Source organism: Thalia democratica, unplaced genomic scaffold, assembly GCF_965202585.1.
Source record: "Thalia democratica unplaced genomic scaffold, ktThaDemo2.hap1.1 HAP1_SCAFFOLD_725, whole genome shotgun sequence".
In the NCBI taxonomy this organism is placed as follows: Eukaryota; Metazoa; Chordata; class Thaliacea; order Salpida; family Salpidae; genus Thalia; species Thalia democratica.
In genome coordinates, this window is record NW_028139708.1 from 29480 (window position 1) to 49178 (window position 19699).

The following is a 19699-nucleotide window of genomic DNA, read 5'->3' on the forward strand; positions in this document are numbered from 1 at the left end:
TGCCATAATACAATTTATTTTATTTGGTATATTTTTACTTAGTTACAGCTTTGAAATAGTACTTGTAATGGAGATTTTTTTTAAATAAATACATTTTGTGGACTTAATACGTGAAATTGTTTAGTAGCAAGTTGGTCACAAAAAACAATTAGTGCCAATATTATTACAAAAAAGTTTTTTTTTAATCTAAGTAAACTTTCGTGATTTTAGAATAAGTTTTCTAAAATAACATTGTATTAATTTTCAAACATAAGTAAACTTTCAAACAGTAAAATAACTTTTGTAATGTAAATGTGGTTATTTTTCCACTTCAAAAAGGTTTGTGCTTACATTTTTATAGATATTTCCGACTTATTTATGATCAATCACCATAACAATTGAAATATCAAGTTTCTGCAAGCTCGATAAACGCTCAACTATATTCAAACAAAAGCAATATAGTTATTTGGTGGCGGATAATTTTTAAAGATAGTATTGTTGTATATTTTAGTTGCATCAAACCTTTACGGTTGATTTAAATCTAATTTGTGTTTTTTTAAATGTTGTTAGATTTGCGTTATCATGCTAATAAAGTGTAAAAATGTGTTGTTTTAGATTACTCATGTAGATGCGTATATACTAAACTGAAAAAAAAAAACATATGCATTTAGAGTTTTTATATTAAACGTAAATTTTTACAAATTTAAACTGCAAGTTGTAAATATGTCTATGTTGTTTTAAAAAACAACCATACAAAAAGAAATAACATGTTTTAACTGTAACTAAACTTTTAATACCAAACTAACAAAAAAATAACAGAAATGTTTCAAATAAAATTTAACTCTAAAATTTAAAAAACAAAAACATCGTTTACGTTTACCGCCGATATTTTCGAATGGCTTAATGCTGAGTTTTAGAAATATTTTTTATTTTTTATCAATAAAAAAAAACTATTCGGAGCACGTGCACTTCCCGTATATTTTTTAATACTCAAACATAACAATTTATTTTCTAAATTCAAAAACTGTTTGTAATAAGTTCATAAGCAGTTCAACGTTAGTTTTATAAACTATAATTTTCGGTAAAAACAAGGAATTCATAAAAATAACAACAAATCAGTGGGGATAAAGATTATTATTTAAGAGTCAGTTTAAGAAGTAAATAAGTTAATAACTACATTCTTTAAAACATAAAGTAAATTTGCTTTTGAATAGTAGATAATATGAAGTAAAAAAAAAACGAAGGTTTTACATAAACTGTCTAAACTAATGCCAGTTTTACAGTAAACTACTAAAATATCATTTAAAGCTTTACTAAAACTGTAAGAAGTGTATAAGATATGAAAGAAAAAATAAACAACGCACTAGACTTTTTTTCTTTAAACTTTGTCACAAAAGTAACACTCGAGTATAGTCCACAGTAGCTTTTAAGTAAACAAATGACTTCAGATCTAGTGCTTTCTTATTTTCATTAATCAGCTCAGCAAATTTAAGGTTAGAATCAAATTTGTAACACTTTAAAACGCGCTTGAATTTTTTAAACATTTTTTCTTTTTGTATGAGACTCATGTTATTTAGGACTTTACTAAGAGGCAAAATTTATCTGAACTCTACTTTTGAACTGGCTAAAAACTCTGTAAATTCAAGTTAGAAAAATAAAACAATTCTAATTATTATTTTGATATTTTAGTAAAAATAATTCGTTTTTTTTTTATGAATCATAATTTCTAGTTCGAATAGATTTTAAAAAACTTAGGTAATTTTAAGAGATGTAAACTACTCAAAAAAAAAAGTTGAAGTTACAAGACTTTAAAACTAGTTTTGAAAAAAATTCCGATAACAATATTTTATAAAAATGTTTGTTTATAGTAAACAGCATATAATCGAAACTAGGCATCATAGAGAAACAAGAACGTGACATAATTTAAGACCGTAAAAAAACAATTGAAAACTGTCGCCATGATTAGAGATTTAAGGTTTTCATCTCCATAAACGTTAAGCTTTTCTTCGTCCGATAGTGATTTTTAATTTTCAAAAAGTCGTTTGTTGAACATGTTCATCTTTGAAAATAATATTTAGTTATTAATGTGGAAAAATATAGCATAGAGGTGACGAACGATGTTTTTATTTGCTATTTGTGTTTAAACAACTAATAATACATAAAAGTATCGTTTCTTTTTTTTTAATAATTTTAGTAAAGCAAGTATCAATTCAAAGTTTAAAATTAGGTTTAAAAAGAAAACAATGTTTTTATAGTCAACTTAAAGTGTAGCTGAAAAACAGAATAAAAACATGACTAAGATTTTGTTATAGAATAAATCATCAAATGTTATCAAACATTATTGAAAAATAACAAAGTATTGATTAAGACTATTATATTTTTTCTACGTTTTTTCACGTATTACTTAATAAGTATCTCGTAATTTATTAAAACATCGTGAAAAGAACATGGGTTCTACCTTTATTTTGCTTTAATGAAATGCATTGTAGTTTATTCAACATACATGAACTAAATTAGCTTTTAGACAACAAAAAGTTTGTTTAACAACATATAACTTTTTTTAATTTTTGTACTTCTAACCAGTGGCGTAGCGTGGTATTTTGGTCAGGTGGTGCGCAAATTTTTTTCTCAAAATATCCTCTAAATTAAAACTTTTTTAATTAGCTATAAAAAATCTTTTTATAACTAATATAATTGAAATGAATTTATTAAGTAAAATAAGTTCGTTAACTGTTTTAAAAAATATTTATACATTACAAAATTAAACAATTAAATAAAAGTATAAATTTAATTATAATTAATTATACTTGCAAAAATGTAAACTTACTAAATAAAAATTGTTTTTATTACTTACAGTAAACTTTATACCTTTAAAAATTAATATATTCAATAAAACGAAAGTATCTGTTTTATTTACAAAAAAAATATCAATCTCTTTAATATAAAATACAACAGTGATAACAACACCTCTTTGCACATAATTTAAATAAAGTTACACAGAAGTTTAAATAGACCAACTTTACAACTGTTATTACAGTTTATTAAAACTTTGTAACATAGTTAAAAGTACACTTTTTAAATTTAATTCATTTGATTGTGTTTGTTTAAAATAAAAATCACAAACAAAGTTTATTTCTCATAGGCCGACACGCTTATCTTTTAAGTTTACAAAAATAAAGTTCAGAAAACTAGCAGTAGTCTAAACATTCATTGTAGCATTAAAAAAAAACTTGTAAAATTGTTTAATTTTCCTTTAAGCGTGACGAATTTTTGTAAACTTTTTTTAGAAAAATAACCTGCCATAAGGTTATACTACAGCGGTGCGCTATATTAAGTGCGTGCTTTTTGAGTCTAAATTCTTATAAAGTTAATGAACTTATAAAATTTTTCCTTATGAAGTTTTTCATCAACATCGGTGCGCATTTCAATTACGCACCGAATCAGTATATTGAGTAATAACATATATTTTCCTAACTTGTCACTAATTGGTATTAAAATTTCGTTTAACTTTTTGAATACTAGATTAACATAGTTAAAAAAAGGCAAATTAAGCAGAAAAAATAAACTATAAAGGATAAAAATATTACTTTTTTTTTACATTTTTCTTTTTTTGGGTGGCACGCATGCGCCAGTGTCCCTCCCCACGCTACGCCCCTGCTTCTAACGTTATTCTTTATTTTTTAATGAAAATACGCTCATCTTAAATAATCTGATACTCTTGACTTAAGTACTTATAACCAACTAAGAACGTTTTAATAAGTGTTATGGTTTTGACATTTAGGGAAGTTTACAGATTGAAAAACTCTTAATGTTTAATAAAAAGTAACTAAATTTTATTTTACTCGAATAACTTTTTTCAAACATATTTATAGTAATTTTATGTACACTTAATTTAAAAATAGTTTTAAAACAATAGAAGAAGTAAACAAGCTACAAAATTTAGTTACAACTTAAGTAGTACTTAAAAAAATTGAACAAATAAAAAGTTTGAACTAAACTAGGTTTACAAAATAAATACTTTTTTTTTATCTTGAAGGAAATTAACGAATTATAAAACATTATCTTTACTATCGCAATATGTAAACTAGCTAAAACTGTTCTAATACAGAATATCATTCTTATAAAGCATAATGTAACAATAAAATTAGAAGTTAAGTATACAAGCTGTTGTAATATGATCTTTGAATTATGTGACAAGTTAAAAATGAGATGTTTTTATTTTTCTTCGTAATAAACTCGAATAATTTTTAAAATAAAACATAGCAAGCTTCTATTATATATTAGCAAAACCATTATTTAACAAAAGTAAGAAAAAATAACTAAAACAAAAAATAAACTGAAAAACTTTATTTAATACATTCAACTAATTAAAGCAAAGAAAAAAGTCTCTTTTTTGTTTTCTACAACGTGTTTAACCCTTAATTTAGCGTTAACTGTTATCTTTACAAAACTTTAAAGGTTAGTTAACTTTTATAAACTGCTTATAGTAAACATAAAAAAAATGTAAAACTTCCAAAATTGCTTTTAGTAGCCTTTACATTAAAAATAAAACAAAAATCATTTGTACACTATCATTAATTTGACACATTAAAAAAGGTGTTTCAAAATAACAATAAAACGATATTTTCAAAACTCGGCGTTAAGCTATTCGAAAAGTCCGAAGGTAAACATAAATGGGGATTTTATTTAAAACTTTAAAGGTATTTTAGGAATTTCTTTTTAAAAGATAGTTTAGTGCCCCAACTATAATTTTTAACGCATTTAAATTTTAATAAACCATTTAAATACAGCAACAACTAATTTTAATTTACTTATTACAATAAAAAATTCCTCTTTTATTTTTTTGGTTTACCTACTTAATTTTATGTTATATTTTGTTTTTGTATCAAAATCTTACAATTTAAGTATCAAAATTTTTAACAGTTTATCTTCCTTTATATTCTATTAAAATAATTATTTTAAATTTTTTAAGTACATACTATGAAAAACTGTAGCCTTTTTTTTTGTTATTTTAAACCATTCATTATAAACTTTTGAATTTTATACTTTTTAAAAGTTGATACTTAAAAATAGAGAAGACTTTTACTGTTGACCCTTGCTGAAATTTAACTTAAGACTAAAGATGTACCGGACTCACTATCCGGGTCCGGCCGGATATTGCCATTTTTGTCTGATATCCGGATCCGGCCGGATTCTAATTTGAAAAAAATTCCGGATCCGGTTCCGGTCGGATTCTAATTTGAAAAAAAAAGACCGGATCCGGGTCCGGCCGGACCCGAAATTGTGGGTCTGGTACATCACTACTTAAGACACTATTTGTTGATAAAATTTTTGAAGAAGTTATTTTATTTAACAACCTTATCTAGAAAAAAAGTAACAAAATAAAATTCTATAGAAACAATCAAAAAAAATTTTTGTAAAATTATTGTTTTTGACTTTTGTGTACATATTTAAAAAAAAATTCCTTAGTGTTTAAACATTTAAAAACTATATAAAACACTAAAATAAACACTAAAGATAATTTTATAAACTGTTATTACTAATTTCTAGTTAAACGCTTTATGAAAATTTGTTCAATTATTGATTTCAGTGGCTATTACATTTAAATTTCAAAGTACTAACTATGAATTAAAAAAGTATTGATCAATATTTTTATTTAAAATGTTGAACTTTTAAGTAATGTTTTACGAATAAAACTTTAGTTGACTTGACAAAAAAACTTTCTTCAACAAGTTTAAACATAAATTAACATTTTTTCAAGGTAATTGCTTATGTAAGAATAAATTTGATACTAAATGAGAAAATGAAAGGTTACATAAAATCATCGTACGATTAAAGGTTAATAAGTTTCCAGGTGTTATTGTATTTTCCTTTATTTTTTTCCTGATTTTTACACAGCAGAACAACTTGGTCTTTTATTTAGCAATTTTTCTATGATACTTGTAAAAAAATTGTTTTAAAAATACTTATTGGTATAGTTATTAACCTTACAATAACTAATTATAAGACATAATATTTTTTTATTGAAATATCTATATTGATTCTTAAATGTTTCAATTAATGAAAATTTAAGTATTATAACCTTTGCAAGCTTTTTGTATTAAATGTATGTAAAATTTCTAAAAAAAACTTTAAAAAAAATTATGTCTTATTTTTGCGTATATAGTTGTAAAACTTTTTTAGTAAAAAAGTTCGTCTTTTATATAAACATCACACATAAATAGTTTTAATGAGTATTATCAGTATTGTTGTATACTTAAAAAATAATTTAAAACATTGAAGAAAATCATTTATTTAAAGTAATACACTAATTTGTTAAGAAATCTAGTATTTCACAAATAAATAATACTGCTATAAAAGTAAAAGTTTTGTTTATAAACTAGTAAAGTAAAACACAGACTTTATTAATTATATTAAGCTGACGTATAAAACATCCTACTAAATTCTCCATTATTGCTAAAGAATATAAGTTTAATTTCCAAAATGTAGACAAAAGTTTTTAATGGAACTTAAAAGAAAATTTATTTATGCGAAAAGTAACGAAATAAAGAAACACTAAAAAAAGTTGAAAAATATAAATTCAATAACGATTTAAAAAATAACATTATTGTGTGTAATTAGAATCATACAAGTTTTTACGACTAATAAATTTTAAACATTGTTAAGAATGTGGTATTACTTCAATGTGTCATAAAAAGAAACAAGAGAAGTTTAAGAAAGCTATTTATTAAAACCAAGTATGTTAGAAAACTCATTAATAACGTATTGTATATGAAAAATTATATGATTATTAAACGTTTCTACTTACTTAAACTACTTTTATATTAAAAAATATAAATATTACCACTAATAAATAATTTAAAACAAGATTAAACTATAAAAAATATAAATGTATTAAGCTAGAATTTTAATTTCGATAAGAAAATTTTCTAAACAAATTAAAGTTTGAGACATAAGTTCATTGTATCATAATATTTGATTTAAAGCCTAAACTTTTTTATTACTGACTATCATAGACACCAACTAAAGCAATATTAAAACTCATAAAAAAACTTTAAAAGAAAAAGTTTAACAGTTTTTATCTTTAAAATCATACACTTATTGGTAAAATCAATGCGTTTCATCATCCGCATTTTGTAACAAGAGTAACAACAATATAATAAATTAATGGTAGTACTAACAGAGTGATAAAAATAATTATCAAGTATTTTTTCCTTATTGTGCAACCGCAGTTATTGATGAGAGCTGAAAATTGATAGATTTGTTATGAAATGATTACACCTTGAAAAAAGTTTAAATAAAAAGACTAACTGTATTGAAATTGTTCAAAAAGTACTTAAACTTGCTTTACCAACTAAAGTTTGAAATAAAACGGTGTTCAACTTTTTAAAACAAAACTTGAAATATGCTAAGTAATACAAAATTAAGAAAAAACGGTCTCGTGATACAATTATGAATAAGCAGTAAATTTTACTAGTATAACTTAAAATAAACCTTATATTAAAATAAACAAAAACAAGCTCACATCTTGGGTTGTTATTGACAACAACTTTTTTCGCGCTGCTACTACCTTCAAGAGACACGCTCCAACACAAACTGTCACCTTGCAAAAAATTTTCTTGTTGGTAGCTGGTTGGTTTCGCGTCCTAATAAAAATTAATTACATAAAAAATAGTTAATAAAAAAAAGATAAAAAAAATACTACTGTAAAAAGTTGTTAGTTGATGAAAAATAGTTTTAAACGTTTTTATTTGAATAGTAAGCCCTGACTTTTACGTAAGCTTCTGAGCTGTAGCTAGCAACTGGTACTTAAAAACGAGTGATTAACTGTAAGATAGTGTTAGCTGTAAAATCTAGTTTACATCACTCTAATTTTTAAATTTTGCAGACAGGTTTAGGCTTGTCAAGTAACTATTAAGTTTGCCCATTACTCCTTAAAAATCCAGTTAATTTATCTGTTTTGAAATGTTTTTTATCAAACATTGATTATATTATCAAATAACTTGTTTGTTATTTTGCAAGTTTAAACGTTTTCTACATAAAGTTTAAAACTTTTTTGTTTGAAAATTTTAGTTCAGAACAACGGTTCTTAACCTTTTTTATGTTTTACCCCTTTTTGGAAGGATATTACCCCAAATATAATATACAAAACATTATTTAATTATGAGGACAAACTAGACTTTTTGAACTTTAAGCTTATTAAATATAAAGAATTGTAAAGTTTAAAAGGTTTATTCAAGTCAAACATAGTTACAGTTAAATACTAACTTAAAAGTTAAAAAGACAACTAACAAACACTACTTTTCGTAATTTTAAAGGAAGAAAATGTACCCCAAAAACAAGGGAATTACCCCAAGGTTTAGAACCGCTGGTTTAGAAGGTTCAATAATAATAGAATGAGGCTAGTTTTTATATAAGATTGCTTAATACTTAAAAAATCACAATTTAAAAGACTAATACTGCATACTTTTCAAGTTGCTTTCTGGCTCGGTCAAGGAATACGGAGTGATCAGATGCATCTGTGTCATTCCCTTCGGATTCACTCATGCTGAACTATTTTCGCTGTAAGTTGAAGACAAGCAGAGTTGTTTTGATATTTCAAAGTTTACAAACGAAAATGTTTGTTTTTCATTTTAAACTAATTTTTCTAAGTTGTAATTTTACTTTATGCAATAAATTAGAATAACAAACAAACTTTTATCGTTTACTAACAAAGCTTTAGAACGTATATGATTTGTGTAAACTAATAAAGTGTTTAGTAAAAAAAAATAATTTTTTACATTATAAACTAACAAAAGTACATTTTTGTTACATTTTAATTGAAAAAAAGTAAGCCTTTTAATTGACAGAAAATTTTTATAGTATACAGTATACTAGATCAAAAATATCTAAATATAAAATGCTACAACCTAAACTTTTCATAAAAAAACAAAGCTTAGTAAGCTAAGTTTTTAAAAGAAAATATATTCAACATTTTTTAATGATACGGAATAAAAAACAAAAACCAAACAAGACTATAAAATTTCGATGCTTATTCAAGGTTGAACATTTCCGTTACAAAACATTAGTTTTTTTTTAAATTGTGTACGCTTTTCTTCAACATTTAAAAGATAAAAAGTTATAAAGCTCTCTTAAACTACCTTTTGGACAGTTAAGTTTTTCAAAATGTTATGTAGTTTAAGTTAAAAATTAGTATTTGAATAACAGAAGTTTTACAAAAAAAAAGCTTTAAACTAAAATAAAATAGTGAACTATTGTAAAAGCTTTCCCTAAACTAGATTATTTGTTGATTAAGTTATACTTATGATCTTTTTTAGTACAAGGACTAATATTCTCTTCACTATACAAATAGCTTTATGAATTTATTCTTTCAAGAATTTATTTTACAAACTAAGTTTCGGTCAAAGACCTCGTTAGTGCTTAAACATATAATACAAATAGCTTATTTTAGTTGTGCAATAAACTAGTGAATGTATATTTATATTATTACCAAAACACTATACTAAAGGTAAACTTTTCATTAACTATTTTTAAAATTTTAGTAAAGTTAAAGCTTTACAATTTAAGCTAGCTACAGCTAATACTCTATGCAAAATAGGTTGTTTTTATTCTTGGTAAAGTGCTCCTGAATATAAAAAAAAACTTAAGAAAACAAAAGTAAAACTAAAACGAATAGTAGAATGATATACGCATGACTAAGGCTTGCGCCTTTTTCATAATACAATATAGCTCTCGTTTAATGACATCCTTATTGCTTCGCGCTAATTGGTCGAACAATTTTTTTTACACTAAATTTATAATTAAAAATTTTGCTTAACCTAGTTCAAGCTATAAAGTTAAAGAGCAAAAAAAAACATTAACGAATTAGATTATTTCCAAATATTAATTTACAAAAAATAATAACAATATGCTATCATAATATAGTTTATTAAACAACATAAAAACAACGCTGAAAATATTTAGTCTTAGGACCTGGTGCACGAAGAACTTTACGGTTATCATTGTTTTAAAAGCCTAAAACGTTATTAACTCTTTTAAAAATTTACTCACTTTTAAAGCATTTTATATATTAAGAAAATATCGATAAAATGTAAAATAAACAAGCATTTGTGGCCTATAGACAGTGTAAAATTTATTTGGCCAGTTAACAAGTTTTAAAGTGCATGTATGGATTTCTTTTTACTATTAATTCATCAACTGTGAGTTGTAAAGTACCAACTAGAAAATATACGTTGAAAGGCTATTAATATGTGTACAAGTTTACACCAAAAGTTTATTTTTACTTAGGTTTGTAATATTGCACTTAACCTATTTAAGTTTTAATTTAAAAAAGATTTAATGTTTATACTTTTTTAGTAAAGCTAAAATTATTGCGCTCATATTTAAATAGTATGAAACTGTGTTTACGTGACTAACCTATTAATACCTGTTTATGTAGCTCAAATTGTTTAAAACACAGTAAACTGCCAACTAGGCATGCACTTCTGAACTGTCGGTATAGTAAACATTTTAAAGCCTAAAAACGCTGTGTTCAAAATGCATTTTTTTACAAAACATTTGAACTAAATATAGACATAATTCAAACTTTTCTAAGACCGGAGTTTACTGACTAAGCTTCGTGATGAAAAGTAAAAAAGCTGTTTATATTTATTTCTATTCAATCACCAAAGGAGTATAAACACCTCACAGTCTTTAACACTGGATTCAAATAACCTCGGAAGTTTTACACTTTTTAAGGAAACACATTGTTCAGTTAAACAACCGATTTAAAAAATTTGTTAAGGGAATAAGGGGGTCCACCTTGTTTTTTACAAGCTGATATTGTTTTATTTTTTAGTTGTTTAACTTCGTTACGTATAACGTAGTTTCATTTTACTTAGTTGATTAATTAACTTAAATTAAGTATACAAATCTTAGGCTGGTTATAAACTTATAAACCATTTATTTATGATTGTAATCATTTTATTTGTAAAACTTCAACTGTTTTGAACAACAGTAAACTGTTGATCTTGAAAAAAACAAACTATGATAAATATTTTATAGTTTAATTACTGAAACAAAACCAAGTACAGTTTTTAAGTTTATTGAACTTGAATTAAAGAATTGAATACTGAGAAGCGAAGTTAATAATGAAGAAAATAACTGACAGCTACCATTGCATATAACATGTGTTGTGTATATGAAGAACAAAAAAAAAAAACCAAAAAATAAAAATAATATAAAGCAAGTCTGGGTGAAAGCAAGAAAGGCAACTCGGAATGGAAAACTTTTAAATAAATAAAATTTTAAATAAAATAAATACAATTGAAATTACTGAACAGCAATTCTCGCGGCGTTTGGTCCGGCTGTGGCTTGATCTAGAAAAAAAGTTAAATGCTGTAGAGGTAAAATTATAATATATACATATAAAGTTTAAGACTTTTTAATAGTGATCTCCATACCCAGCTTTTTATGATTCGGATATTCGTAGATCACATATTATACGCTGATTTTATCCTATTTTATCAAATCCTTATAAAGACTTAAACTCGTATATCTTTTACTTTGTATGTTTTTAACTATTCAGACAGTTTAACTTAAATATTCTAGTATTATTAATTTTTTTTTAATACTTGTTTACTTGTGATCATCGCTTTAGCGTGAAACAATTGTTAAGTAAACTCAATATAACTTTTGTCTTAATTGTATAAAGGGCTCCTTAAGTGTGAAGCTCTCTAGAAATTTATTGTTTAAACCTCAATATAGTATTATAAAAAACCACAATAAAAAGTAAACATTTATCGTAAGCCTATTAAACTATATTTTTCATACCTAACTAAAAAACAACAAACTGGTATTCACTGACTGAAAAAACTTAAAACTTTTTTGTATTAATAAATTTTGATATACAAAACAGTATTGACAAAATAATATTAATTACTATTGTAAACTAATCACCCAAAAACTATTTTTTAACTAGAAATTAATTTAGACTATAATTTTAAAGTGTTCTTCTAAATACTTATATTACCTAATGTATCATCAAACTACTAAATTATCTTGAACTTATCATACCAACTTTCAAACATTCAATTAATTAATCATTGTATGTTACCAACCTGGTACCCGCTGGTTTCGAGCACCCTCAGCGCCTCGTTGTTCCTGGTGGTGAGCGTCTTCTGGTTGGTCACCAGCTCCACCACCTCCGACTCCTCCAGCTCCAGCAGCATCCCCGTTATCTTGCCCGCCAGCCTGTCATTTCCCTGCTGCAGCGTCAGCACCTGCGGGTAGATCAGCCCCCCTGCGTTTGTAAGTATCTTGTTAGGGGATTTTTTTTAAAAATTATAAACATATATAGTGCACAGTTTTGGTGAAGGTATTGTGATTAAAAAACAAAAGTCGTAAAATCACACAAATGTTTTAGCATTAAATCAGCATCCTGTCGGAAAGTGTCTTGTTCGGGGATTTTTTTGAATTAAAACACAATTCGCTGTCGTCTGCTTCAAGGAAATTTAAACTTTTATAAACAAACGGTAAGCCTTTAAGTTTGTGGGTAATTCAGCTCTCCCTTATTAAAAAGTTCTCATATTAGGGGGTTTTTAAAAATGCACTGTTGTCTAATAACAGGAGAGTAAAAAAGTAGGTTTGCCCTTATTTCACAAGCTCCCAAAATAGGGTGTTCTCATACTATAAAATAACAAGGGCTCTAGTGAGTTGGACAAATACAGTTTACTACAGGCTTATTGTTAAACTTCAATTGTATAAAGCTGGTTCGTTAATTTTCTTATATTTTAATGAGATAAGTCCTTATGCGATAAGATAAAAGAGATTAATTATTTAATTTTGTAGCAGTGGCAAAAAAAAGATTTAAGAAACATCTCAACCAGAATAAAATAAAAACTGTCAAACACCAAAACGTAATACTACAGAAAATATTTTTCAAGTAGCTAATGCATACATATTTAAATACCACCTGGTAAGGGCAGTAAATTAAGTGGTTAAACATTATTCTGCTAAATTGAATGGTCGTATAAGATAAAATTATAGTTAACAACGAACCAAGAAAGTCTCTTCTTTGTTCAGTGTTCATTCGTCTCACTGCCATTCTCTTCTCCTGTTGAAATAAAATTACAAGCTTTTAATGTTACTATTTATATATGTAAATATGAGGAAAAACTTTTATTGTCAAGTTATTTTTGTAGGTTAACGTCTATAGGTATAAGTTAATCGCTAAATAAAGCTCTTTGGATTTTGTAAACGGAGCAGAGAGTATTTTTACACGAGTGTAAAAACTGAATCTAAACATCTCAAAAAAACTTTTACAAAAGTGTATTAGTGTATTGTTGGTAGTGATTTGAAAGTTGCGGCAAATGTCCTTCCCAAATAGGCAAAAAAAAACTATGTCAGCACAAAAGCAAGTAAAAATTTTGTTTTTAAAACTATCATTAACTTAACACATTAGGGTAGGTATCAAATTTGTACATGCTATCTTCATTACACAAAACTTTTTTCTAATCGGGTAATCCTGATACCTAACAACTCTATCTATGTCAAATTTAATTCTTAACCTTAATCGTTTAAAAATTAGATTTACTCTGTTAACTTAACCTTAAAACTTCACTGTGGACATTCACTATTACTAAACATTTCCAACCACACAACTTTTTTTTATTGGTGACCCAATTAGACTTCTTTGCTTAATAACATGGGTGATTTTACTCATTTTTTTTTTTAGTTCCTGGCTATTGATGAGTATTTTTTTCAATTTTTGTTAAACATTTTCCGGAGCAGGGTTTACTATGAACTTCTTCCAGTTTTTTAAGGAACAAGTTTTTTGGTCAAATTTTTAGTAAAACATTATATTTAAGGTAAAAACTGTCTTTAACAGTAAAATATAATAGAAAATATACTGTAAGCTAATTTAAATTACTATCTTAATAAATAAAATTTCCACAGATGTTTTTGTGTCAAAACTTTATTCCGACTAACGGCGTTTCACTGCTCTCAAATAAATTCAAGAACAGATCTACGGAGTCTATAAAATATTAACACATTTTAGAAAAATGCATGTATAATATTTATGTGAGTAGTAACTATAAACCTTTATGGTTTAAAAACAAAGTGTGGAATGAAAGCATAAAAATATAAATTTGTCTACAAAAACTACAAATTTAATAAAAGCATATAATAACCTCAAAAAAGCTCTAAGAATAGACAAGTTTTTAAAATGAAACTTAAATTAAGTTGTGCAATTTTGTAGACAATTTTATATTTTTATGTTTTTATTCCAAACTTTGTTTGTAAACCATAAAGGTTTATAGTTACTACTCACATAAATATTATACATGCATTTTTCTAAAATGTGTTAATATTTTATAGACTCCGTAGATCTGTTCTTAAATTTCTTTGAGAGCAGTGAAACGCTGTTAGTCGGAATAAAGTTTTGACACAAAAACATCTGTGGTATATATTCCGATAAGCTCAGCTTATCAGGATCTCCAGGATTTAACGCCTTTTAACGTTACATCTTATAAATAAATTTTTTAATACTTTTGATATATTTTTGTATATTATCAAAATTTCAGTACTTTACCTGTAAAAATAGCTTAAAATCCAAGTTTTTCAGTGATTTTCGTTCGAAATTCCAGGTTTTTCCAGTTGTTGTTTTTTTGCCTAAATTGTCAAATTCAAGGTTTTTTGACAACGCTGTTTGAGTAAATAACAACTAATCATATTTTATGTTGAAGATTTTTATTCTTGAATCAACCCGTTTACTTTTGCTGATGACAAAAACTAACAAACTTTTTGAGCTGTTGTTTTTCAATTTGATTTTCATGCTTTTTATTATCAAATTTTTATTAGTTTTTATTCATCTTTCCGAGTTGCTGACTTTTTTACTTTAACTTTTCCTCTCATGGTAAAAAAAAACAACATGAGCAAGTGATAAATAACAACTGAATCTTTTGTGCTGATTATTTTGGGTTCAATAACATTTCTATTAATTACCTTGCAAACAAATTTCACGCCCTCCTGAGTTGCTGATTACTGACGTCATTATCATTTTTCCTAATTTAAATTACTTTTAAAATTATTAAAGACAAACCATTTTAACAATGACGACAATAACTTTAAAAAACGCTTTATAGTCTTCAAATAAAATAATTCGCCACAAACATTCCTGAGTTGCTGGCTTTCCAGCGTCGTCATCAGGTGGACGGGCTTGCTGGTGGGCAGGTGGTGGAAATCCGACAGTTTCTCAATACCGCTCATCACCGGGGGCAGCGCTTCGCTCAATCCGTGCATGCTGATTGGCTGAGGAGTGGGCGGCAACGGCATCTAATTGGACGGAAAATTTCAAGTTGGAAAAATTTTGAAACTTTTAAATTTAGATTTTCCTTGTTAAAAAACTGATTGTTATAATCTAATGATAATTTATAAATACCGAAACATGTATGCATAATACACTTGTTAGGATATTTTATATTTTAAAATAACTTTTAAAATTTTAATTTTGTCGTCGATCATTTGTTATATTTAGCTATACCGTCCGCGGCAAAAAGCATTTGATTGGATTCAAGTAAAAACTTTAATCAAAAATAAATTTATTAAAATTTAATGACATTTTGCTACAATATCAACTTGAAAAGTATTGGTTACAAATGTATATTATTTTTTAGTTGTACCTGTTGGCAAGCCATCATATTCTGCATTGGGTTCATTGGAGGTTGTGCTGGCGTCTAAAGTTAATAAAAATTATACCAACAAAAGTATACCTTATTTATTCAAAGCTGCTTTAAATCATATTTACAATTTGTTAATAGATAATTTAATTTGTAAGTTTGCGTTGAAAACAACAGTTTTTAAGAATGTAAGTTAAGCTTATATTTGACGTAAAAAATACTTTGAAACATAATTCAGTTGACTCGATTTTGAAAACAAACAAAAAATCAAAACTGGTAAAACATTTTTATGTTTCTTAATAAGATAAAGAAAAATTGAAGCTCAATTTAAAATTACTCAACTTGTTACTACAAAGGCTAAAACAGTTTAGTTGTATCAAAATAAAATAATAATTGAACGAACCACGAGCGGATTAATGTGCAAATTAACTGGCATCCTGGGAAAGTGGTTCGCATAAACTCCGTTCATCGCTGGTTGCGCCTGGATAATTAAAATAAACATAAATACAAATAATTAACTTTATTTGTATATTTAGTAAGTTTTAAAACTTCGACAACTTCAAAAAAAAGGTGTTTCTTCACAAAGTGTTCGAAATCTTTTTTTTTGGCACAAAAAAAACCTGTGAGTGACAAAATGTTTTTGAAATTATTCATTTTTTGTACCAATGTGTCTCTAAAATCTTTCATGTTGTTGTCTGTAAACAGACTTAATGTGATACTATTAACAAATTACATTTACCAACAATTCTTAAGCGAAAAAGGTAAACTTGTTTTTGAAGCAGAATCGTAACAAATGTAGCAGTTATAAGAACTATTCTTTTTGCAGTTAACATGCCAACCGTTGACGCATTTTGATTTAAGTTTAAGAAGCCAAAACGCTTACAACCGCTAGATTTATACAAAATAAAATCATGGCAATTATAATCTGTATTTATATATACAATTGATATAGTACTATAGAACTTTTTAATTTATCTACTTTTTATAACCTGGTGTTTACAGATGTCAAACAACCATTAATGTGAATTGTGAGTTGTTTTTTACTACCTACAACCTCTATAAAGGTTAGAGAATAGTATTGCAGTCTTTTTATATTTTAACATTTAAAAATTCAAAAATAGGTAACTCTTTCGTACATATATTATGGATCGCTTCAGGTAAAAAAATTGTTAAGCGGTTTGTACAAGTTTAGTATAGCTATACTTGAAAACAAAACCTTGTAAATTATAGAATAACTTAAAATTTATGCTTTAATTTCTCTGGCTACTATTTTGGAAAATCTTACAACAAAAACTACCTGATCGCTCAATTTATATTTAGTAACATTAAAAAAGCAAACAAGTCTTTTAACGCGTTTGTGTAAACAGCTAAACGCAATGTAAACATATGTTATGTAAAGTCTGGCTCATAAAAGTTGCGAAAAAACTTACCACATTACAAAACTAACTGTGTTGAACAACATAAAATAATATTATTAAGTTTTACAAATAGACAATGTTATCAACAACCATGTAAAAAAAAGTTGATTAAACCAAAGAGACAAAAATAATTATTAAAAACAAAAATATACTTAGATGCTTTTATTATTTAAACAAAGTTTATAGTATATTATTTTATTATAATACACTTGTTTATTGTTTAAATTTTAATCACAATAATTAAGGGTCTAATTGCAATTACAAAAAAAAAACTTATTTAACTATTAAATACACAAGGAAGTATATAAACAACTATATTAGATTGCTTTTAAGCTTATTTTAATATGTACTAGTTATAATAAAAGTTCTAATTAAGAGAGTCAAATTATTTCTTTAATTTCAAATTGTTCATACTATTATCAAATAATTGTGCGTTCTTTAGTTGACTACATTGTTACCAAAACATGACCTTTAAACAATTAACAGCTTTAAAAAACTTTAAACTTAAAAGGAACTTGATTAAAGTAAAGTTTACGCTTTTTAACAGTAACAAAAAATTATTAGACAAAAAGCATACAGCATGGTTGCCACTGATCAAGCTGAAAAAAAATTCCTGACTTTTCCTGACTTTTTCCTGACTTTTTACCAAAATTTTCCTGACTTTTCTAAATCATACTCTTAAATTAAACTTATTCTAAAAAACATAATCTAACACTTGAAACTATATAAAGCTAATTATAATACAGGTTAAAAACAACAGTTTTTTGCTGAATTCTATCAAACTTCCAGTACATCACTTAAACCATCTGTGCATGATTCATGTTTGTAATAAACAGCTCTATCAGCAAAATACTTGTACTACCACCTTATAAACACAGCTTGTCTGATAAAAGACACAATTTTTTAGCATTTCCTAGCATAAATGTATCTAGATAAACAATGACATATAAGGAACTTTTACAATTTTTGTTTATATATCACAGTTTCACTATGGAAGTGTACTTGCTACAGATCATCAATACTAAAAAGCTTACAAAATCTGCTTGTTCAAGTAGGGTACTTGTTCAATATGTTAATAGAAAATTTTTGCAGTTTTATAAAGGATATTTTACTAATTCATATTAGGTGAAGGCATTGGAAATAAAATTAAATATTTTTGTAAATTTCTAGGAAATTTTTGGATTTTTTTTCTGACTTTAAAGGACTTTTAATCAATTTTTACCATTTGAAGGCTTTGGAAAACAAGGAATTTTGTAAATTTACACTGACAAAATCTGAATTTTTTTTTAATTTTATCAAATTTCCTGACTTTTCCTGACTTATTTTCAAAACCCCCCCTTTTTACCTGACTTTTCCTGACTTTTGTCATTTCTTTTAATTTTTCCTGACTTTTCCTGACCGAGTGGCAACCCTGATACAGTATTGTTTTGATATAACTTTAAAAACTTAACAGCTAATTACTTAAAATATAATTCAAAATATTATTTACTAAAACTTTATTCATTGAACTTTTAAAAATGTAAAATGAGAAAATTTTTAATTTGTCTAGAAGTTATCTTTACCTCGCGTATCTATTCACATAAACTATTAGCACAAATTGTTAATTTCGTGATGAAACTACCAACTTCTGACGTGCTGTTTTTTAAATTTATACAAACTGCTCTCTAATAAATTGATTAGTATATTAAAACAAATTAATATTAAAGAATACTGTTGTTAAAATATAGGAGAAAAAGTATATACTGGTTTATATTTTTGAAACTATTAAACTATTTTTAAAAAGTATTTAGATGTTAATAAGACGAGTTTTTTTATTTTACAATTAGTTTAAATCTAGAAAACAACGTTAATCTCAAGTTAATTTTTACACCCCAAAACAATTTAAACTTACATCAAAGGGCTAATTAAATACAAACCACAAACACTGAACCGTCGGTTCATGTTCATATACATTATTTCACATATTGTTTATCTATATTTATTGTAATGATGCTTAAACACCAACACTGAACCGTCAATGCATGTTCATGTATACTATTTTATTTGAATTATGATTAATACAAATCAACTCACACTGAACTTTCGATTCATGTTGATGTATACTATGTTAATTATTATTACTAATTTTTATCAACTCACACTGAATTGTCGGTATATATATTATTTTATTATTATTTACATGTTCATGTATTTCATTCATTTATATGACAAATCAACCAACACTGACCTGCCGATTCATGTTCATACATATTATTTTATTTGTATTACAAACCAACTCACACTGAATTGCCGGTTCATGTTTATCCATATTATTTTATTTGTATTATTACAAACCAACTCACACTGAACTGCCGGTTCATGTTCATACATATTATTTTATTTGTATTATCACAAACCACCTCATACTGAACTGCCGGTTCATGTTCATACATATTATTTTATTTGTATCACAAACCAACTCACACTGAACTGCCGGTGCATGATCATACATATTATTTTATTTGTATCACAAACCAACTAACACTGAACTGCCGGTTCATGTTCATACATATTATTTTATTTGTATCACAAACCAACTCACACTGAACTGCCGGTGCATGATCATACATATTATTTTATTTGTATCACAAACCAACTAACACT

At 26.0% G+C, this 19699-nt stretch overlaps 1 protein-coding gene across 1 annotated transcript; it reads right to left on the reverse strand.

Annotated features, from left to right (window-relative positions):
- Positions 1 to 11209: 11209 nt before the first annotated feature.
- On the reverse strand, positions 11210 to 19488 carry LOC145846955 (uncharacterized). The gene is made up of 7 exons (XM_082953465.1): positions 19399 to 19488; positions 16042 to 16119; positions 15642 to 15695; positions 15133 to 15294; positions 13018 to 13072; positions 12078 to 12259; positions 11210 to 11336 (listed from the first exon to the last, which is right to left on the reverse strand). The coding sequence occupies exons 1-7, from the start codon at positions 19486 to 19488 to the stop codon at positions 11265 to 11267; spliced, it is 693 nt and encodes a 230-aa protein (XP_082809591.1). The 3' UTR covers positions 11210 to 11264.
- Between the last annotated feature and the right edge of the window lie 211 nt (positions 19489 to 19699).

Bases quoted from the DNA above. Each gene is read 5' to 3' on its own strand.
- LOC145846955 (XM_082953465.1), bottom strand. From the start codon at position 19,488: ATGTATGAACATGAACCGGCAGTTCAGTATGAGGTGGTTTGTGATAAT. The intron at 16,120-19,398 runs GTGAGTTGGTTT...TTAATTATCCAG, and splicing joins ACATGAACCGGCAGTTCAGT to GCGCAACCAGCGATGAACGG. The intron at 15,696-16,041 runs GTTCGTTCAATT...TATTAACTTTAG, and splicing joins TGCACATTAATCCGCTCGTG to ACGCCAGCACAACCTCCAAT.